Source organism: Zeugodacus cucurbitae, chromosome 6, assembly GCF_028554725.1.
Source record: "Zeugodacus cucurbitae isolate PBARC_wt_2022May chromosome 6, idZeuCucr1.2, whole genome shotgun sequence".
NCBI classification, from domain to species: domain Eukaryota; kingdom Metazoa; phylum Arthropoda; class Insecta; order Diptera; family Tephritidae; genus Zeugodacus; species Zeugodacus cucurbitae.
The window spans coordinates 68,426,087-68,449,896 of record NC_071671.1 but is presented as its reverse complement, the minus strand read 5'-3'; the positions used below and the strand labels follow the sequence as shown (position 1 = coordinate 68,449,896).

Below are 23,810 nucleotides of genomic sequence, written 5' to 3'. Positions count from 1 at the left end.
GCTGCAATGCTGGAAATAGAATTTTTCAAAAACGTGTAAAAATAGGTTGCATTCAACACAGTGACCCTCCACGGCCTTCACAAGGCGATGACTAGTGCGCGCTATTGGTGGTGCATGCGTTGGCAATGAAAATCGTGAAGTTTTTAAATAAGTTTTATTAAAGTACTTTTAAGTATTAAATGTTTTGCACTTAATATATATATTTAACTGGTATAAAGGTTTTATTTCAAATTTATGTTTTGTAAACTTTTTAGCAAGAAGGAAATTCGACATATTTTTTTATTAATACTACTGTTGTGGCAGTATGTTGTATTACTGAAACCCTTTGCCATCCTTTTTTCCTACACATTTGCGCTGATCCAGTCGCTTATAGCCTTTTCTACATTAGAACCATCAATGTCATTGGTTTGTATATTACAGCTTACTATAAATTGCCGTTTGTAACGTTTGCTCCATAAATCTGCTAAGCGTTGTGAATTGGAAGCGTATTCTGGACCGAATAATGTTGTACTTGATGACAATGCGCCAATATTTAGTGCTGGGAATGCAACACCCATTTCATTAACGCTTTCCTTGCCTTGTGGAGATATGAAAACCAAGTTTCCCAAATTCATACGCAGCATGCGCACTGTCACTTTTCTACCTTTGATATCCAAATGTGTGCTGCAGGAGGTAAAGCCGGTATCTTCATTATTCGTCTTGGAACATACACCATTTGAGTCTTTAATGGTGTTATTCGAATTAATCTCCTCCATTTTATGGAATTTGTGGTGGTCAAATTAATATATTTATCAATATTATATATTATTATTTATTAATTTCCGAAATCATTTGTCATGCTAAAAAAATAATAACAAATAATTGTCAAAAATAAAGGGATGCCACACAAGACGACAAAGTTGAAGAACTTCAAACTACTCAAATTGAATCTATCTGAAAACTATTTAATTTTGCATAAAAATTACATTTATATTTGCACTAATAAGGGACGTTGGTAAAATTCCTTGTATACACTTTATTAAATAATAATTTCTAAATAAAAAATTTAAAAAGTACAGCGTAACAGTTTAGTTTTTGTACCTATTCAATGCAACCATGTATTTGTTTATATGATGAGCACTGCAAGCAGTGGCAACAATATACATCAACTGTCATATTTTCTACACGTGCCGTTGTTCAGTTGATATTTTAGTGGGTTTTCATCGTTTGAAAATATTTTATTAATTTTATTCATATTTTGTGTATGAAATATTGAAAAATGGCAAAGAAACAAGTAAAACGAAAAGCCACGGAATTTGTTGACAAGAAAAAAGTGAAAGAAACAGAGATTAAGCCTGCCGATGATGATGAAGAAGAGAACTTGCAAGAGGTAACTTGTAACTTTGATAGTTTAAAGAAAATGTTACAAAGGATTTATGTTTTCTTTTCTATAGGATTTGCTGCAGAAAATTTCAAACGAAGACAATGATAGTTCCGACGATGAAGGAACAGAACAAATATATCAATCTGATGACAGCGACGAGTTGGAATTTGAAAGCGACGAAGAGGGAAATTATGCATCCAAATGGGACGAGGGAGTCGCATCTGAAAACAGTGAAGATGAAGAAGCGGAGTCGGAGGATGAAGACGAAATAAACGAGTCAGATATTGAAGATATTTCTGATGAAGGTGAAGAAGACAGCGATGAAGTTTCTGATGAAGAAATAGCTAAAGTTAGCGATGTTGTAAAAAAACAAAAATCAGATAAAAATAATGCAAAAAAAGAGACAGAATCTAGCACATCTGCAAAACTGGTGAAAAAGCTTGAAGTGCAAAAAGTCAAAACAAACCAAGCTTTAAATGAATTTAAAGAAGAGCTTAAAGATCCCAATAATGCGTCAACTCCAACAGTTCAAAAGGAAGAATATGATGGTGATGATACTTCGGATGAGGAAGACATACGAAACACTGTTGGAAATATTCCGATGCATTGGTATGATGAATACAAACATATTGGTTATGATTGGGATGCAAAGAAAATTATAAAACCATCTAAAGGAGATCAAATTGATGACTTTTTGCGAAAAATTGAAGACCCAGATTTCTGGCGTAGTGTTAAAGATCCTCAAACTGGACAAGAAGTTGTACTTACCGACGCTGACATTGAACTTATTAAACGCATTAATTCGGGACGAGTACCCAATGCAGAACATAATGAATACGAACCATGGATAGAATGGTTCACATCTGAGGTGGAGCGAATGCCGATCAAAAATGTGCCCGATCATAAGCGCTCATTTTTGCCATCCTCATCAGAACGTAAGAAGGTTTCACGTATGGTACATGCACTTAAAATGGGTTGGATGAAATCCATGGAGGAGGTGGAACGTGAGAAGAAAGCAGCACGCGGACCAAAGTTCTACATGTTATGGGAAACCGATACAAGTCGCGAGCACATGCGTCGCATACACGACCCTGTATCAGCACCCAAACGTGATTTACCAGGTCATGCGGAGTCTTACAATCCACCAGCAGAATACCTATTTGATGAGCGAGAACAAAAGGAATGGTTGAAACAGAAAGATGAACCACATAAGCGTAAATTGCATTTCATGCCACAAAAGTATAAGTCACTGCGAGAAGTGCCCGCATATCCACGTTTCATACGTGAGCGTTTTATGCGTTGCCTCGATCTTTATTTGTGCCCACGTGCTAGACGTACTAAACTAAATATCGATGCAGAATACTTGATACCAAAATTGCCTTCACCAAAGGATTTACAACCGTTTCCAACAGTGGAGAGTTTGGTATATCGTGGGCATACAGACTTGGTGCGCACTGTTAGTGTTGAGCCCAAGGGCGAATATATTGTCTCTGGATCGGATGATAAAACCGTTAAAAGTGAGTAAACCCTAGAAAAACGATTTAACTTTTTCGCTAATCAAAAATTATTAATTTCAGTTTGGGAAATTGCCACTGGTCGTTGTATACGTACAATTGAGACTGACGATGTGGTGCGCTGTGTTGCTTGGTGTCCAAATGCGAAGTTATCCATTATTGCAGTTGCCTCTGGCAATCGATTGCTATTGATTAATCCCCAAGTTGGTGATAAGCTGGTCATAAAGAAAACAGATGATTTGTTGGCCGAAGCACCACAATTAGACACAATGGAAAGCGAGCGCATCAAGACGGCGGTGCAATGGTCTGTGGCGGAGAAGGAGGAGCAAGAAAAGGGTGTTCGTGTGGTTATCACACATTTCAAGCCTATTCAACAAGTGACGTGGCACGGACGTGGTGACTACGTTGCCACCGTTATGCCTGAGGGTGCTAATCGTTCGGCGCTCATTCATCAGCTCTCCAAAAGACGTTCGCAAATACCATTCTCCAAGAGTAAGGGTCTTATACAGTGTGTGCTGTTCCATCCCATCAAACCATGCTTCTTTGTGGCGGTAAGTATTTATATTTGAGTTTGTGTAAAACATCGGGTAGTAATTTATTCATTTTTTTCAGACACAACACAATGTGCGTATTTACGACTTGGTTAAACAAGAGCTAATCAAGAAATTGCTGACAAACTCAAAATGGATTTCGGGCATGTCCATACATCCCAAAGGTGATAATTTGTTAGTCTCTACATACGATAAAAAGATGCTTTGGTTTGACTTGGATTTATCGACGAAACCATACCAGACTTTACGTCTGCACAAGAACGCTGTACGCAACGTAGCTTTCCATTTACGTTATCCACTTTTCGCTTCTGCCAGTGACGATCTATCTGTGATAGTTTCGCACGGTATGGTTTACAAGTAAGTGCTTTAATTTGAAATTAAATGAAAATTATAGTTTTACTATAAAAAATTCGATTTCAGTGATTTGCTGCAAAATCCCTTAATAGTGCCCGTGAAGAAACTGCAGACCCACGAAGCGCGTGAAGAATTCGGTGTGTTAGATGTTGCTTGGCATCCAGTGCAGCCTTGGGTGTTTTCGTCCGGTGCAGATGCTACTATTAGACTTTACACGTAGTTACATGTATTTTTTTATTTGATCATTGATTTATTGCATTCTTAATTTATGCAAGAATATAAAGAATAGTAAACAAAGCTAAATAAAAATAAAATAAAAGTGTTGTAAAAAATGATGACTTATTGAACTATCAAAGTAAAAAAATGGTAAAAAATTTAGAAATTTCTATTCTAAATATTTTTTATATATTTTTTTAAATATTTTTTTAAATATTTTAAAAAATTTGTTTTTAAATTTTTGTTTTAATTTTTTTCTATTTTTTTTTTAATTTTATTTTTTTAATTTTTTTTTTATTTTATTTTTTTAATTTTTTAATTTTTTTTAAATTTTATTTTTTTAATTTTTAAATATTTTTATCTACACTTTTTTCCTATTTTTTTAATTTTTTTTATATAAACTTTTTTAATTTTTTTTATATAAACTTTTTTAATTTTTTTTATATAAACTTTTTTAATTTTTTTTTGTCTAAACTTCCCCATATATATTTTTTTTAATTTTTAAGAAACATAATCCAACTATTTTGGTTAACTATGCATTGGTTTTTTTTTATTATATTAGATTTAAATTTATATATTCTTAAATTTATCCAAAAAATTTCGTTTTTTTAATAAAATTTTTTGCCTTAATTTTTTTTATTATTTTATATTAACATTTTTATAACAAAAAATTATTATTTTTTTATTTTTTTTTAATCCAAAAAAATTTATTTTTATTATTTTTTTGTCCAAAATAATTTTTTCATATCAAAAATATTTTTTTTTAATTATTTAATCTAAACTCCACTCACATCTTCAATGAGCTTCTTTTGTTATAAATACACCACGGCAACTGCTGTGAGTAATCCTAATGGTAAATTTTTCTCATTTATGAGAAAAAGAGCTTCGGAGAGATGCGAAGAAGAACTCTCCAAAACCACTTAAATTAACACTGGGTTACTCGAAACTTGCCTAAATTAGCCAAAAAAAAACATCTGCCTTCGTAAAGTATAATGCAAAAATTGTTTTTTTTTAGCTTTCTCAATACGCAGGTGATGGCACTTCGCTACATTCAAACATAAAAATACGAGTGGTTTCCTTTACACCGTTGTATACACAAAGTTCCCCGAAGAGCGCCACACATTCCCACATCCTCTACAATATCGAAGTATTTGTTTTGATATACCACTGGCTTATATGCGTTAGGGTCCAAACGAGCGGAATAACTGAAAAAAGAATGCACACGCTGAGACCTCCATATGTTTTTGATAAAAGCAAAGCGAAAGCTCACTTGGCTATCTTCGTGCATGCTTTGAAGACTTTGATTATAAATTGGGGGGTGTGAGGATGTGAAGCGCTCTCCAACTGAGTGGATGGCATGTTTAGAAGATGGCGGGAGAAACAGTTGAGCGCAAATGAGCGCTACCGACAAACGGTGAGAGCGTCCCGCTTATGTTGTTATCTACCTGCTGATTTCGGACAGTTGGAAACACCGAAGCTTTTTGCCAAAAATCCAACAATAAAGCGAGTGTGCGAGTTCGCTGTAGATATGCGAGTACAAGTAGAACGAAGAGCAAGCTTTTTTATGATATCTTCATATGTATGTCTGTCGTCGTTGCTTATTGCGAAAGCGCTCGCTTTTCTTTTTGAATGTCGAAAATCGAAAAGAAGAATGTATTCACTAATTTGAGTAAGTTGGAGCGCTGCCGACTGGCAGTCAGTACAGGCAATCGCACTTGGAATTGTTATGTTTGTTGTTGTTGTGGCGTACTGGCTACGCTGCCGTGTACATCTGCCACGGCGACTGGAAGTTTGTAATCGCGCTCAGCACGGAACGGCGGCGCCACTGCTGCTGATGGCCGTGCTCCTTGTCGGGTGCCTCGTTCGAAATCAGTTTGATTCGCTCTACCATAGCTAAACGGTCGGGTTCAGGTGGTCAGTGGCCCGCTGGGAGTACCACATATAGAGTGCTGCTGCTTGGGCAAGAATAAATTTGAAAATATCTACACAAAATAAGTAAATACAAAACAAAAAAAAAAAGCAAAAAAAAAAATGAAAGAAAATCTTTACTAATCAGCCAGGCGAAGTGAACATGGTCACCAAAGCGGCCGAGTGCAAGCATATGTGTAAAAGCTAGCCACCAAAACGCTTCGCGTTAAATATTTGATAAAATTTTCGAAAAATTGCGAAAGGTGCGAAAGCAATGCAGAATGCCAATGCTTTTTTAAGTGCGAAAAATTGGGAAAGAAAAAATTACAAAAAAGTGTATATGGTGTGGAAAAATCGCTGTGTCCGTGTGCGAGTGTGTGTGTGTAGCGTAAAACGACGCTGATTGGCGCGACACAGCGCGAAGTTGGGGCAAATCAGCAGCGGTGAGGCGGTGAAGCGCCAACCTACATATCTACAGAGCCAAACAAGCAAACACATACAGCACCAATGCAAACACACACACACACACATGCAAACATACATTTGTCTATTACATACGGTTTGTATGTACATATGTATGTAGAGCGTAGATATGCACATATCTACCCCAAAATAAACGTCCCGCTCGGCGGAAAATCTGTACCCATTGTCGCTTGGTCAACATCGGGAATGAAAGCGTCGTCGGGACGTTGGCGTTGGCGTTGCTGGCGTTAGTGTTAGCGTGGACGTCCACGTCTACGTTGCTGCGTCGTCGACGCGCTTGTTGACTTTTACGAAAACATTCCCTTACATACTTACATTCATACATGTACGTATGTATATGTATTTAGTGTTAGCATATTTTGCAAATGTGTTGGTTTTTGAGTGCGCGCGCAGCCAACGTCTGCGCTATGGCTAGCAGTGTGAATAAGATCGTTGGACTGCTGGAAAATTAAAAGAAAAATTGAGAAATAAAAACAACAAAAACAAAAATTCAACAAAAGTATGCCAAAGTAACTATAAAAAGTGTCAAGATCAGTGGATATACATACATATCTAAGGGAATGGAGAAAAAATAAATTAAAATATTAATTAATAAAATTAAAAAAAAAAAAACGAAATAAAATAATAAAATAAAATAAAATAAAATAAAATAAAATAAAATAAAATAAAATAAAATAAAATAAAATAAAATAAAATAAAATAAAATAAAATAAAATAAAATAAAATAAAATAAAATAAAATAAAATAAAATAAAATAAAATAAAATAAAATAAAATAAAATAAAATAAAATAAAATAAAATAAAATAAAATAAAATAAAATAAAATAAAATAAAATAAAATAAAATAAAATAAAATAAAATAAAATAAAATAAAATAAAATAAAATAAAATAAAATAAAATAAAATAAAAATAAAAATAAAAATAAAATAAAATGAAATAAAATAAAATAAAATAAAATAAAATAAAATAAAATAAAATAAAATAAAATAAAATAAAATAAAATAAAATAAAATAAAATAAAATAAAATAAAATAAAATAAAATAAAATAAAATAAAATAAAATAAAATAAAATAAAATAAAATAAAATAAAATAAAATAAAATAAAATAAAATAAAATAAAATAAAATAAAATAAAATAAAATAAAATAAAATAAAATAAAATAAAATAAAATAAAATAAAATAAAATAAAATAAAATAAAATAAAATAAAATAAAGTAAAATAAAATAAAATAAAATAAAATAAAATAAAATAAAATAAAATAAAATAAAATAAAATAAAATAAAAATAAATTAAATTTCTGCCTCGGTAGTAAAATTGTAAATTTTGTATTATATCCTGATTGAAAAGTTCGATTAATGGAAGGAAATTTGTATGAAATTTGACTTCTATTGTCCATTCAAAAGTTCGAGTTATAGAAATTCAAGTTATGGATGAAAATTTGTATGAAATTTCATTCTAATTTGATTTGATTCTTGAACTAAACGCTATTGCCAATTCAAAAGTTCGAGTTATAGAGATCTTCGAGTTATAGAAATTCGAGTTACGGAAGTTCCACTGTATATCACACACAAAATTTCTAATAACTATGTTAATTTCTTGCAAAACTCCGCATCCGCCTTAAAGTCAGCGCCAATAAGTAATGTAGCGCTGAGTTCACACGGTCGTACACTTCCAATAGAATTACTTCCGCCAATCTGAAAGCTTTCAATAGCGTGTGCGCTCTTTCCAAACTTCATTACGCTGAAGCTATTATACATACTCCTTTCTCTTCGTCTTACACACACACAGAGCTATGGTAGAGTGCTTGGGAAAAATCTGTTTGTGCGAAAACTTTCATACAATATTTGCATAAAAAAATTAGAACAAAAAAAAATGTAAACAAATTACAAATTATAGCAAACTAGCGTTTTTAGACTCTTTCTTCATTCATTTTGTTGCATTTATACATATGTATGTGACGACTGCTGTAAACTCATGCACATATGTATGTCTGTATATAAATTTATGCGTGTGTTGTAATAAGCAGCTGATGCTGACGCCGACCAAAACACTTTAAAATTCCAATAACAGCATTTTCTACTTTGCTCAGTCATCATCTTGTGCCGTATGGCGCCAGTCTACACACACATACTTATATATATGTACTTGTATGTATGAACTTCCATATATGCAAAGGAGTATTTGTAGCCATCGAGTAGAATCCTTAAACACATACCACGCATATGCATGATGTAGATATATGTAGATTTGTATGCTGGAGTGTGACGACGCGCTATTACTGCAGTTAAGGAAAAAAATCTGCCATTCTGTTATCGTTGTGTTATGTAGCCTGTTTGCTTCCAGGAAAAGTTTACCCCACCTGCTGATTTTGCTTTGCCTTTCAAGCACTTTCGCTGCTTTCACATGCCCTTAAGAGCACAACACAACACACACACACTCACACACTTTTGTATACGCATACGGTTTCATTGTTATTTTGTTCTTAATTATTTTTTCCTCGTTTTTCCTTGGCTTTATTTGAGAGACTGTCATCTTTTTTTTTTTGCAAATATCCTTTATCGATGAAAGCCATCAGGTTGAGAGTGTGGGCGCATCAAGTAAGCAGCTTTTTATGTCTCTGTGTGTGTGTGTGTGTGACTTTTATGGGTATACATTGAAATGCTCCGTTAACTGTATACATATATTTGAAGATTTTTTGTATTTGAATATCCTTTCAAGACTATGCCGAAACTTTATGAATGAGTGTACGAGTATTTTCTTCTTCTTTTTATTTTTTTTTTCGTTATAATAGCTTTGTGACAAGGCAAATAGCTTCTTCGGATTATACCGTTATATAGTTTTATTTAAAATATATACCTTTCGAAATAACAGTGCTCTTTCTAGCTTCATCCACGGCGTATGAGTAACATTTTTAGTTTTGGTGTCGCATGACTTGAAACATCTTGCAATTTAAGCAACTTTACAACTAGTGAGAATGTATTTGGCATATGCGGACTAGACCAAGGTCTAAACCTATATCACTTACTTTTGGATTGAAATGAAACCTGTTTATATTTCTGCATGCTTCGAATAACTTGCTTAGTCTGGCTTTCAGTGGAGCGTTATAGAAACAATTTTTTGAATGGAGTTTCGGGTATACCATGAAATATTAGGTATAATCTGTGAAAAACTTTTGGGATTGATTAAAAAATATATTAAAACTTAATTAATAGTTCCAAAGGTATTTTTGAGTCCCCAAGGGCCAGCGCTTAAGAAATGCTAAAAGTATGAAACAATATTTCGGGTATAATTGTTCATTAGAACTGATAACAAAGCCAATTAAAGCCAAATCAATTTTGCTCTCACCATTTACCTTGTGGAACATAGATTTTTAATTACACGTATAAATATCTAGCTGACAAAAAGTCTTCTGTATTCAAAAAAAAAATAATAAAATATTTACCTCGAACCCGCAGCAATCCACGACAAAACGACAACCAACAAATGCAGTAATATGTATGTACATATATACATATATGTAAGTTCGATGAAATAAAAAGTGGGCGGTAGAAGTACAAAAGTGAAAAATGCAGTGAAATCAAAATGAAACCAAAATCGAATTCAATACAAGCGATAAGTGCATAAATGAAAGTGTGAAAGAAGAAGTAGCAGAAGTAGAAGAGGCAGAAGCAGCAAAATTATTATTATCGAATTCCACATTTGTGTCAACAGTGCAATGCCTTCCACGCAACTACGTTAACACTTCAATAGTATACTCGACAAAAAAAGCATAAATAAACAACAATAACAACAATAACACCAAAATATGCCACACAGCGGTTGCAACCGCAAATAATAAAGTAAAGCAACAATAATAATAACAACAACAACAAATGCAATAGTACTCATCAAGTGCGCCAATCAATGCAATAAGCATACACATCGACATATAACAACAACAAGAAGTATACAAAACATATAATGCACCAGTGATTGAGTTGAGTTGGACAGTAGCTCCGAGACCTAGCTAACCCGTAAAGGTCGCGTTTTCTTCTGGCGTACGTGCAACGCATACTTCCGCAGGTGAGTGCCGTCAGCCAGACAGTCAGCCAACCAGCTGGTCGGTCGGTTGACAAAGTCGTTGTTGTTTGCCTATTTGATAGTCAGTTAACGTCATTCATTAACTCATTTGTTTAATTACTGCAAGCCATTTGCAATTGTCCGCCTCGTGACGTTGATTATCGATGCCTCGTGAGGTTGAGTATACACGACCGCAAATATGGTAATGCTGTGACTCAATGCTCTTGCTGCTGCTGTTTTTTTTTATTCTTTGCTCCAATTGCATAAGAAAATATAATGCTGATTTTTAATTTTTATATGTACTCTCGCAACAAAAGTTGAGAGTATTACAGTTTTGTTCACATAACGGTTGTTTGTAACACCTAAAACTAAAAAAGTTAGGTATAGAGTCATATATACCAAAGTGGTCAGGGTGACGAGTAGATTTGAAATCCGGAAGTCTGTCCGTCCGTCCGTCTGTCCATCTGTCCGTCTGTGCAAGCTGTAACTTGAGTAAAAATAAAGATATCTTGACGAAACTTGGCACAAATATTCCTTGGCACCATAAGAAGGTTAAGTTCGAAAATGGGCGGAATCGGACCATTGCCACGCCCACAAAATGGCGAAAACCAAAAACACATAAAGTGTCATAAGTAAGCCATAAATGAAGTTATAAAATTTAGAATAAAGGATCGCACTAGGAGGGGGCATATTTGGATGTAATTTTTTTGGGGAAGTGGGCGGTTATTTTTATTTAACTCGCAAACCAATAAAGCTATATAAACCAAACTTTCTGCAGTCGGTTCTCTTTCGTACCCAACCACACACCATGAAAATAGTTGAAATAGGATAATAACCACGCCCACCTCCCATACAAAGGTTAGGTTGAAAATTACTAAAAGTGGGTTAACTAACTATCGAAAACTTCAGAAACACTTAATTTTGCAGGAGAAATAGAAGAGGGGAGCTGTGCTCAGATTTTTTATAAAATGGAAAATGGGCGTGGCATCGCCCACTTATGGGTCAAAAACCATATCTCAGGAACTACTCGACCGATTCGAATGAAATTCGGTATATAATATTTTCTTGACATGGGCGAAATCGGTTCACAACCATGACTTGAATTCCATCTTATTCCTACGCTTTATAATGTGAACATAAGGAACCAATGAAGATAGCGGAATAAAACTTTACACAAATACTGTATATGATCTGTGGCATCACTTGTGAAAAAATTGTCGAAAACGGACTATAACTTTTCAAGGCCCCAGATATCGAACATGTTGAACTCACCGCCTAAGGTTAAATTTTAACCGAAAATATGGGTAAATCTCTCAGATAATTTAATGTAAATCAGAGGAAATTGTTTTCTTCTAATAGTGTGTCTCTGTCCCAAAAATTATTAAAATCGGGTCATAACATCTCCATGTACCTAATTATAGGTTTTTCAAAAATACGGTAAGCTTTATTCCGCATATATGTATTGGTTAATATGTGAGCTATCTTACCAAAATTAAGTGAGCGTATAGTCTTGGTTATAGTGTACATTGCTGATGAAAATGAATGAAATCGGTTCAGGAATTACCTCAGCCCTCATATACTATATATGACAATTTTCGTTATTCTATTAAACTTTATGCCGAATTTATGGGTTAATTTGTATGTTATCTTAATAAAATGTCTTCAATAAATTGCGAAATTATAAAATGTTCGGTTGCACCCGAACTTAGCCTTTCCTTACTTGTTATTATTTAATTTTTTATGCTTATAAATGAATCTGCGGCAAAATGTAAATAGAACATACGTTGCCTTAAGCGATGTTCGGTATTTTGATTTATCGTCAATATTCTTGATATACACCTTTACATATCATATTGTCCCAAATATAAAAAAGATATTAAAACGCTTTAAGTAAGAAACTTCTAATTTGAAATCAGCTTTATAGAAAAATAATCCTTAGGCCTTACATATATTATTTTTTATATTGCCTGATTCTTCAATATTTATACTATTGGGGGTTCTATGAGACTCCATGGCGGTCGCTGTACTGTAATGGTTAGAGATACCCATTGAAACTCTGCAGCATTAAGTCACGATTCCAGAGTTTGACCAATCGGTTACCTTTCGCTAGTATTGATGGTCTCACGACAGTTGCTTTCTTGACCATCTGACTAAAAATTGTATATCCCAATTTCACCATATTATTCCTCTGTCGGTAATTTATGTTTTCCGACAAAGACAGATGATTTTTTTAGTGATAACAACTCTCTACCAAAAAATATTGTCTATCGTGTAATTTCTGCGGGTAGTAACCCTAGAGAACTTTTTTTATGATATGGTAGCCACATTCAGTTTCAATAGTCCATGTGATTGGTGAAGGAACATAAGATTTTTTTAAAATACGATGCGTGTTCAAAAAATAAAGACAATTTTTATTAAAGAAAAATATATATATACATTCGTCTTTAGTAATGTAGCCTTCCCCAGTTCCCATTCGCTTCTTCCAAACGTGGAAATGCTTCACAAACTTCATTTTTTGAGAAAGCTTTTATGCAGGTCTTTCAGCGATTTTTTCAAAGCTTGTTAAACGACGGCACTCTACGGTTCTCTTTATTTTTGAGAAAAGGAACAAGTCACACGGAACTCATGTCTGGCGAATATGGAGTCTGGAGCATTGTTGCATTATTTTTTTTGGCCAAAACATCACGAACAAGCAACGAAGTGTGAACTTTTATCAAACGAAAATTGACAAGCTCATGACAACGCGTCTAAACTTAGCGGCTTCTATAGTCCAAGTAAGCAATGAATATAGCTGAAAATTAATTTATCGTACTTCAGGGTCTTGTATATCATCATAATAAAAAAGTTGAACTTTTGGACAATCGAAAACTGAGACACACCTCGTATATCGGCGATCTTGAAAATTCAACATTACTCCGTTTAATTCAAGCAATGGACCTGGTAGGTGCTTCTACAATGGAGATTGTTACGTAACGTAGATACCTCTTTCCCAAGAGAAAATTAGCTCTCATTCGCTATGTACTTTCATCAAATCGGTTCGTTTGCAACTGGTTTCATTTGTAGCCCTCGATTGCTACACCGATCTTAGTTGCTTTCGGTCGCAGCATTCCTTTCCAATGGACCACAAGCACTTCCAATTAACACTACCAGTGCATCCATAATTTAATTAATTATTTTGTTTGCCCATAAACCGCTACTATTTACCGTTGTTGTGCCGAATGCTGTAGCAAATGAAATCTCCGGATATCATTTAATTCAATACTCGTATCTGACAAGAGTGCACGCTACTCGCGTGTGCAGTCGTTAAATATTTACGGTTAATAAGGGGTAGCTAGCTGGCAAGCAACAGTGCAAAAATAGAACTTTCACACAACAACAATGCAACTTTCACTCACACACACATATATATATACATATATAGATACAGACGTGGGGAGAGTATGCGTTGCAATGTTCGCATGCTTCATTCTCTTGACTGATTGACAAGCTAACTGACTGCTGGTCATGGATTTATGTATAAGAGTTGTTAGTGTTGTAATGCCATCGTTCTAAGCCATACAATGCGCTAACACGCCTGAAAGGCTGCTATGAAATACGGTTGCGGTTTAATGCTGCAACTGTTACATGCAGTTATTGTTGTTGTTATTGCTTGGCAGCGATGCTATCGTTATTTAAGTGCAGACACAATTGTGGCGGCTATTGCCATTGTAGCGGTTTTGCGGTTAAGCTCATTGCTCTCTTGAGCGCTATGCTCTTGTGTGGGTGTGTGCGTATGTGTGTGTGTGGCATTCTAAATTTACGCCCCATTCACACATACTCGTATACATTCATACAAATATGTTGCTGATACTGGCGCGAATAATTGACTGATGGTCTATTTTACAGTTCATTTTCATTTAACGGTTGTGTGTGGGCGGGTGTTGTTTTACAGTCCTGCATATCTAAAACGATCGATCTTTATTGTTTTTGTTTGGCGCAGTCATTTCATTGACGCCTGACAATAAGCAGTCATTGCGGGGGTTAGGTGTTGTGCCTAGAGTGGTCCATGGCAGCAACTTTTATGCGTACCCTTGTGTGGGCAGCCAAAGCCAAAGCCTTTCTATAATTCCAATCACTCTCAAAATGCCTATGACGTAGTACTCGTTTACTAACACTCGTTGTTTGTTACGCACATTTTCCGTTAATTTCATCTATTTTTCACTGTGTGCCGCCAGCGGCTGCGTGTGGGTGCGCATTTTCACGCTCGTTATGCTGAATGAGCCGATTGCGTGGTTGTCGCCCATCGGCATGCAAACTGTTGTCTTCGTATTGTCTCACGTATAAATTAGCGCCGGTGGGTTTGTTTGAGTCCAATTTGTAAATTTTCCAGTATTTATCGCTTGTCATTCTCGTTGCTGCAGAATCTTCACTGTACATGTGTACCTCTGTTCTTCAGCTTTTCTTATTTTTTCGCCATTGTCTTCAGTCGCTACTACTTGCTGCCGCATCGGTATTTTAGCTTCTGTTTTTCGTCCATTAAATTGCCTCCCAGTGACGCGTTAACGGTATGTAGTTGCCAATAAAACACTTCCGGTTTGGATGTTTTTATTTTGCGTTCGCTATTTTCGATACAACTTTTTATTGACGTTACAGTTTTTCACAATTTTATAAATGAAAATGTTTCGCAGAAAATTATTTACCTACACGCCTACACGGTGCCTGGAGTCTGGTATGCCAAAGTGCCGGTAAATATAAAAATACCGTTAATACTTTAAGTTTTCATGGAAGAATTTCTCGTGTTTTGAGCGAAAATTTTTTATGCTCGCAATTTCTCGGAAAATGGGAAAAAAATATAATCCGACTCGAATATTTGGAATACTCTGTCTTGTTTTAAGTTTACACCTCTTAAGTCTCTGCAGTGAAAATGGTCGACTGCGACAGAATAATGAAAGTCTCCTGCTTAATATTTCGTATTTAATTAGTTTTCTGAAAATTGTGCAAAATATTTTTGAAAAGGGTTGCCACATACGAAGTGTGTGTTCAAAAAATAACGGGAATTTTCCGTGGGCCTTTTTCTTATTTTAAAAAATAAAGAGAAACTTAAAGGTCCATCGGTTTACAAACATACGAGAAATCGCTGAAAGAGCCAAAGGCTATCTCAAGAAATCGAGTTTGAGAAGTGTTTCAGACGATTGAAAGAATCGCTGTCACAATGAGGACTATTTTAAAGGCGACAAAATTATTGTCGACGAATAATTAAATATTAAAAAAAAAACCGTAATTTTTTGAGCACATCTCGTAACATAAAAAAATTTCCATGAAAGTAGATATGAGACATAAGAGCTTCTGTGCTGCAATTGTGCCGTTGGCAGAGCCGTATCGCACAGCTCCGAAGACAACGGAAGCGTAAATCAAAACTATGCACTTCCACTGATTGAAATTTCAAATAATATTTTTTATATTTTCTGCCAATATCTACAAGTTTTCGGAGGGCCATAAGATAATTGAAAAGCCAATAGAAAATTGATTGAATGTAGTTTTTGTCTGCACATTCTAAAGTTCGACAGCTCGCATTCCCATTGAATAAATATCAGCCATCAGTGCTGCGCCTCTCCTGCAAACCGCTTGAATTCATCCATAACTGTATGCATCTAATATATCAATATGTGTGCTGTGTCCAAGGAATGCTCACTCAATTACTTGCGGGCGTTCTTATGCTCAGGCAATAGCGTAAACTTAATGCAGTGCAGCTGACGTGACCAAGAGCAAAGATGGCGAGCAAACGAAGAATGAAGGGACGATTTATTCATTTATCATGTCAAAACGCAAATTGTTTGCCGCAAAGCATTTTTTTGCTAGAAATTTTTCTTTCTCCAACCGCAGCGGGCAATAAGAAAGGCATGGAGAGTAGCAGTAGAATAAGAACTAATAAATATTTGTTGTAGTTGGTGTAGTTTATTATTTGTAGTAAATTGAAAATATAAACGTGCAATAGCTATGGTGAATTCATTGCCGGATTTACTTAGAATTGGCAGTGCATGAATCATCATCAGCTGCTGCGATAGTTTGACGCAGTTAGCGGGGGAGGTTGAGGGTTGTGTTTCGCTAGGTGAACGGGGTTAACTGTGTACGAAGCTTGCTCTACAGTGCTGCCTTGTGAACGTCACTGTATGGACATTTCGGTAATAATAACAACAACAAATCGACAATAAATGGTGGCACTGGCAGCGGCAGCGACTAAGGAATGCCACTTGGCGTCACTCGGCATCTGTGATTATAAACAACCACCTCGCAGTGAAATACACAAAATAACACACACACACACGCATACATACATACACGTATAGTTTGGGGGGCAAACATGTGCTCACATACATATTGAACTAATTCCATGCACGTTGAGCTACAAATGCTCGACATGAATTCGGCCACTCATTGTTTTGCTGTGTTTGCATCAGCGAAATTTTTGCGCAGACTTGTCTTGCTTATAGTATTTATTTTCGAAAATTTCATGCGCATAGCTAATTTATACTACATATAGAAATGTATGTAAACAGTCGTTGGAGCATGTGAGCTACTCGAGTATATATTGCCAATGTTAATAATTAGAAATTTCAATTGAAAAAAAAAATATTCATTGAGTTTCATTGAAGGCGAGCTGGCATACATTTTTAGCCTTTTTTGTTTAGAATTATTGAATGCATTTTATATTATTATGTAATAGCGTTAAAACACTTTCATAGCAAGTCAATCACCTTTGAGAAAGCTTCGCGGAGTTTCTTCACTTTCATATTGTATTTTGTATAGTTTAACATGCTTCAATTTATCAGTTTCGAAGACTTCTTATCAGCATAATGTCGCTGATATCTATAGGTTCCCCACTTCGATAGCAAGTACACGTAATCGCACAGCGGAAGACAAATACAAATTTAGACTCATTCTTAGGCAGTGAGTGTGAATTTTTGATTTATCGGATATTGTGTGTGAGTATGTTTGTATTATATATACAAAAATTTGTTATCTTTATAAACATGCCGTGAATATTTATTTCTGGGAATACTACTTCGTGATTGTTGTTGTTTTAATAAGAATAATTAACATTTGATTAAAATTTGTAAATATTTGTGCCGTTTCACTATGACCTACATATTTATATCTATTTGAAATGGTTTGTTTTTGTAAATAAATAATATGATAAAATACTTTTTATTCGATTAGATGGGAAAACTATTTAGATATTTCATTTACAAGACATCTCAAGACAACTTACGTCTCAGGGAAGTATATACATTAAGTCACCGGTAAGGTTAGAAAGTTCATTATATGAGAGTTAGACGCAGTTATACTATATTATGCTAATTCTTCTTCTTTATTGACGTAGATATCGAATATGCGGTAATAGCCGAGTTTACAACAGCGCGCCACTAACCTTTTCTTCTTTCCTTGAGGAAAAGTGGAAATATTATATTTAGCATAGATTTTTTTTTAAATATTTGGCATCCAAAATTCTGTCAGATTCTCGAGAAAACTTCTTCACATATTGTATTACAATGTTTCGAGGCGATACCTTAAACATTTTAGGGTAGGAATTAGGTTAAAAAAACAAGTAAGGAAGGGCTAAGTTCGGGTGTAACCGAACTTTTTATACTCTCGCAATTTATTTATTTATCTTTATTAATATTATATAATATATAATTTGACCTACATATTTGTCATACACTATATATTGTATAAAGTCCATTGAAAGTTGGAAGCCCTAATATTAGGTTAGAAGCACCGAGGTCCTCATGTTCGTTATATGGGGCCTTGAAAACCTATGGCCCGATTTCGGCGATTTTTAGAATGGGGCTGCCACACTATTAACATAGTATTTGTGCAAAGTTCTGCACCGATATCTTCACTAGTGTTTTCTTTATATATTGTAAAGTAAACGGTTCAGATCGTCTTCAAAGTTCTGGTATATAGGAAGTAGGCGTGGTTGTGAACCGATTTCGCCTATTTTCACAACATATCATTGGGATGTAAGGAAACTGGTTATTATCCGATTTCTTTCATTTTTGGACTGTATTAAGAAGTGGCTGAAAGAAACGACTGCAGAAAGTTTGGTTTATATATAAAAAATCTGTTTGAGGGCGGGGCCACGCCCACTTCTACAAAAAAATTACATCCAAATGTGCCCCTTCATAGTGCGATTCTTTGTACCAAATTTTATTTTCATAGCTTTATTTATGGCTTATTTCGAAAGCAACCTTCCTATGGTAAGAAATAAGTGTGCCAAGTTTCATCAAGATATCTTAATTTTTACTCAAGTTACAGCTTGCACAGACGGGCGGACGGACGTTCGGACAGTAAGATATCCGGATTTGAACTCCACTCTTCACCCTCATCACTTTGGTATATATAACCTTATATCTAATTCGTTTAGTTTTGGGTGTTACAAACAACCGTTATGTGAACAAAACTATAATACTCTCTTTAGCAACATTTGTTGCGAGAGTATAAATAACTTATTTTGCTTCTTTGTTACTGTACGAGGAGCGTTCAAAAAATAATGGGAATTTTTAAATTTCCAATTGTTTAAAAGTCCAATTGTAAACATTTTTTGTAATAATGTAAAGATATCCGAGCCTCCGTATACGCCATGATACCGTGTGACTTTTCCCTATTTCTAAAATAAATAAAGAAAACCCCAAATTGCCGTCGTTTTACAAGCATACGAGAAATCGCTGAAAGGGCCAAAGGAGATCCCAAAAATCGAGTTTGAGTAGTTTTTCGACGATTGGAAGAAGCGGCGATCTATTTTGAAGGCGAAAACATTAATGTGGACGAATGAATAAATATTTTTTTTTTCAAAAATTGAAAATTTCCGTTATTTTTTGAACACATCTCGTATTTCAAATAAGTATTGCTCTGCATTTTTGTCATTTATCATTTTGCATAATTCATATGTCACGCCAATTCGAATAACAGTAATCTATGCAACCACATATTTCAATAAACACAAGTATACGTCTACTCATATATGTATGTTGTACACTGGTTTGTATATCTGTGTGAAATAATCCTTTGGCTGTGCGACATTGTGGTATCCGCAGCATAACTTGTGGTTAAAAACTAAACTTGTTTTGCACATTTTTTTGCCTTTTGTTCGTATTTAGTGATTTCCTGCCTTAATTACTTTCTAGTTGCACCTGCTGCCATTGTCCGCATACACAAACATCCTTGTATCCTTTAAACAACGCGCGGCACAATATCCTCGCACTTACTGTTACAATGCTCACATATGAGTGCGTGTATGTGTTTATGGGTTAGCGGAAAAGCAGACTAGCCTTGTAATTTGCATTTCTTGCCATTTTCAATTGAATGTTGTCGCATGTGCATAGCAAACAAGTATGTAAATAAATGTGTGTGTATGTGTTTGTCTGTGTTCTAATAGCGCCTACTGTTTGCGCATATTTGCACTTATACTTTATCGCCAAAGCACATAAGCGCGTATGTGTAAGTGTGCGCATTTCTAAGGCTTACATGGTCACACATACACCTTACACACATATGCGGTGTGTCCCATTTTTTGTTGGTTTTGCTGCAGGTGCTCCGCTTGCCGCTGACCTCAATCGGTACGCGAAGCACAAGCCACATTCACCAGCTAGCATCGCTGGCATGTTTCTATTTACATATACTCGTAAGTAAGTGTTGAAAACCCTTCAATGGGATATGTATCACCTGCTTCAAAGTAATTATACATATGTAAGTATTTTTTATTCTAACTGAGCGGATTAAGTTTGTTGGTGTAAATAAGTATAAGGATAATAATATATTATACGAGTATATGCGGATCAGTATAAATAGAGTAGATTAAAATGAAAAAAAAAAAAAAAAAAAAAATCATAATGAAAGGCTTTCGCCAGAATCGAATTAAAAATGTTGAGAGATTTAGTAGTTTATTAGTGTAGGACCGAGGAAATATTTTTGGACCTGAAATTTTGCTCACGATTGGCATTCATAGTTTAACCTTGATGAGTATTCAAAAATTAAAGGGAATTTTCGTTATCGCCTTCAAAATATTCCCCATTTGATTATATGTTATATACCAGCGCTTCTTCCAATCGTTAAAACACTTCTCAATACACTCGATTTTTGGGATAGCCTTTGAGTCTTTCAGCAATACGGTAGTATGCTTTTAAAACGACGGCCCTTTAAAATGCTCTTTATTTTCGGAGCTAGAGGCTCAATGTAGTAATTGAGAAACACCGAATACATAAACTAAGTTCTCGAAATTGGAATTTATGTGTTCTTCCATTGGTAACCTCCTCGTTTTGCAAAATCATACAAAACGTTTCACAAATTTTCTAAACATTTTCCATATATGTATGTATATATGTTAGTGATTCACCCATTCTACTGCGCTGTTATTGTCCTCCTCCTTTTTGGTATTTTTGTTGTTGTGACGGGCATTGCCATAATATCATTTCCATATTGGCAATATATCCTATTTTCCATCTTGTTGCATATGGTGTATTATGTTGTTGTTGTTATTGTTGCAAGTATGTTTCTACGAGATAAAAGGATATATGTGCATGTGCATACACGCTCTCACATGCTACATGCCACATGCCACATGTTACATGCAACTGAGTCACTCGAAAATTCACTATATTTGTGTATTTAAGCACACACACTCACCCTACATATGTATGTATGTATGCATATATCAGAATTAAATTGCATGTGCTCATATGTATATTGTACACCCACGTCTAAATCGAATGCTTGTGTGCAATTATAGCATCTATTGCAACTGCTTCGTGTTTGTGATGCTGCCCTGTAGGTAATTTATATAGTTTATTGCAAATGTTCATCATACGCCCTGTACCACAAATAGTTCTTTGCTATTTTGAGCAGCATTGAAAGTCTTTATTTGGGTGTTTAGTATATTATTATTGTAATTTTTATATTTAATATTGATTATTTAAATATTTATTATAATAAAGTTAAAGTTTGTTGTAGAATATGGATTGGCTAACTAATTCCAATTATGAAAGAAAGGAATGAATAAGAAAGAAACAATTTTGTATTAATTTGAGAATTCATATAAGTTTTGACCTATTTAAAATACAATTCGGGAAAACTAATATAAATAATATAAATTTGGAATAAGAAATAAAACTTTTTTTTTTAAATAATTTTGAATGATAATTAAATAAATTTTTAGAATATTGCATTTCATATCGCCCTCGTCGGTACTCCTCTCTTAACAATACCCAAATTAGTAAATTAAAAAAATTAAAATCGACAACTCAAACCAAAGACTATGGAGCACATTACTTTCTAATGATCTTTAATAATATCGTTTTATAATTTCTGAAATTCATTGCGCTCGCCAAAATTGAAATTTATTTTTAAATAAAGTTTTTGGTCATCAACATAATAGCACTTTCATTAATTTGAATATTAAACACCATTGTACGAGCACAATTCCACTGGCCTCATTTTACAACGGCCCACACTCAAACTGTGTGTCTGTATGTATTTATTGCAGCTTATATCTTTCACCAGCAATAGTTCTTCAATTCAGTGGATTTAAGTTCAGCCAGGCGACGAAGTCAATTTTATTGCCCAGCACATCCAATGTTTAGCAACCGAGCTGTTGCGGTTAGTGCCATACAAAGGACATTCAAGCAAACAAATTTACCTGCACAACAACAACACAGCTCCTCCCATTTACCCAACAACACTGCTGCTATAAATTGGTTGCTTGCCTGCATGACATTCATCTTATTCACTCTCAATTCATGCTCTGGTCCGTGTAATACGTCGGTGCTCAGTGCCCAGTGCTCAGTGTTCAATGTCTATTGTGCATTTTGTCCATTGTACATTGTCCAGTGCATTCATCTAATAGTTATTGACCGATATTTTGTTCTGCTTATTTGTTGCAAGTCTACAACATTTATTGACTTGTTGTTTTCTTGTTTTCTTGTTTTGCTGTTTTTTCTTTCCTTGTGTTGTGTTTTCCGCTTTATTTGCTTTTGGTTTCGTTTGATTTACTACTTCTTTTCCCTTCGTTTTTCAATTTCATTTGAATGATGTTGCTTTTGTTGTTTTTGTTGCTTGTGTACATATTTTCTACTTGAGCTGATTGCACATCCAGCAGCGCACACAAATTGCTTCCTCGCTCATTTAAGGGGGGCATAAATTCAATGGGACACACCTTGAAACAATGTTTCATTATGTTGTCACTGAGTTTTGTGCATTTACTTTGCTTGAGTGATTGACTGACGGCTTGCCGTTTCTATTGTGCAGAAGGGTGAGCCAAGCAATGTATGGCTTAAAGGATAATACATGTGATGTATGACAGTGTGCTTGTGTTTTTAATTGAACCGGTTTGGTGAACGGTACACATGTATCTGACTTTTATGCGATTTGCTTGATTTAAATTCAATGGAAACAATTAATTGGCTGTTTTACATAGCGGAATGAGTTGAAATCGTGACTACAACTCGGTGGATCGTTTTTTGAAAATAAGAAATTAAAAAAAAACAGTTCTAGGATAGTCAATATTTTTTGGATCATCTAACTTCCATATGAGAATACTATAAACATAATGAATTTAAAGAAAATCCCTCGAAATATATAAAGTATTTACAGAGAATTCATTGATCTCAGTGTTAAAAATCTACTAACTTTTATGAGAATAGACATCAAATTTATGAGATTCCACTGGTAGTCAAACTGTGAAGCTAAATTATGTGTTAGAAAATAATATTTAAGGTTTGTTAAAAGTTCACACTTACTTGCTTGTTCGTGAATTCTTCGCCAAAAACAATACTGTAACGATGCCCCGACCTCGCTATTCACAAGTAAGACTGAGTAAGACTTTTTTCTATTTCGAAAATAATAGAGAACCATAGAAGGCCGTCGTTTTTAAGCACACGAGCAATCGCGGAGAGCCAAAGGCTATTCCATAAAATATTTAATATTCATTACTTCCACTAAGTAATAGAAATAACTAAGAATAATTCAGTACTTTTAATATTGTTTTACAACCAGTGTACTCAGCCCGAGTGCGTTATGATTAGCCGTAGCGGTTGTATTTTAAATTAGTCCATAATCAACTTACGGAAATTGCATTTTATCCACTCATTAATATTTTTCCCATGGCTTTTCAGAAATTGTGCGGTTTTGTGGCAGAGTCTCTCATTTCTCCGCGATTCGCTTTCATTTCATACAACTATAAACCTACGAACTAACAGCTGCCAGCGGATAACACGAAATCTAAGCCACGTACATATATTATCCACGAACATTGGATTGCAGGTGCGCTAACGCCATCCTTTCAAGTCGGCTGCTACACACTTAGTTAGACTCACCTACTCGTGTCA

General features: G+C 34.7%; 2 protein-coding genes and 1 long non-coding RNA gene across 3 annotated transcripts; 2 read left to right on the top strand and 1 right to left on the bottom strand.

Annotated features, from left to right (window-relative positions):
- Nucleotides 1-140: 140 nt before the first annotated feature.
- On the bottom strand, nucleotides 141-869 carry LOC105212179 (uncharacterized). The gene has a single exon (XM_011184021.3). It carries the CDS (start codon nucleotides 753-755, stop codon nucleotides 342-344), a length of 414 nt encoding a protein of 137 aa, XP_011182323.2. The 5' UTR covers nucleotides 756-869; the 3' UTR covers nucleotides 141-341.
- Nucleotides 870-1,147: 278 nt separating this feature from the next.
- Nucleotides 1,148-4,114, top strand: LOC105212178 (ribosome biogenesis protein BOP1 homolog). Its single transcript, XM_011184019.3, has 5 exons — nucleotides 1,148-1,369; nucleotides 1,434-2,880; nucleotides 2,941-3,428; nucleotides 3,490-3,785; nucleotides 3,849-4,114. Exons 1-5 carry the CDS (start codon nucleotides 1,259-1,261, stop codon nucleotides 4,000-4,002), a joined length of 2,496 nt encoding a protein of 831 aa, XP_011182321.2. The 5' UTR covers nucleotides 1,148-1,258; the 3' UTR covers nucleotides 4,003-4,114.
- Nucleotides 4,115-4,671: 557 nt separating this feature from the next.
- On the top strand, nucleotides 4,672-23,758 carry LOC128922588 (uncharacterized). Its single transcript, XR_008471781.1, has 3 exons — nucleotides 4,672-5,993; nucleotides 9,849-10,455; nucleotides 23,598-23,758. It is a non-coding gene; the product is annotated as an uncharacterized LOC128922588 (long non-coding RNA).
- Nucleotides 23,759-23,810: the final 52 nt, after the last annotated feature.

Coding starts and splice junctions, on each gene's coding strand:
- LOC105212179 (XM_011184021.3), bottom strand. CDS start 755: ATGGAGGAGATTAATTCGAATAACACCATTAAAGACTCAAATGGTGTA.
- LOC105212178 (XM_011184019.3), top strand. CDS start 1,259: ATGGCAAAGAAACAAGTAAAACGAAAAGCCACGGAATTTGTTGACAAG. Junction 2,881..2,940: donor GGATGATAAAACCGTTAAAA/GTGAGTAAACCC, acceptor TATTAATTTCAG/TTTGGGAAATTGCCACTGGT. Junction 3,429..3,489: donor AACCATGCTTCTTTGTGGCG/GTAAGTATTTAT, acceptor CATTTTTTTCAG/ACACAACACAATGTGCGTAT.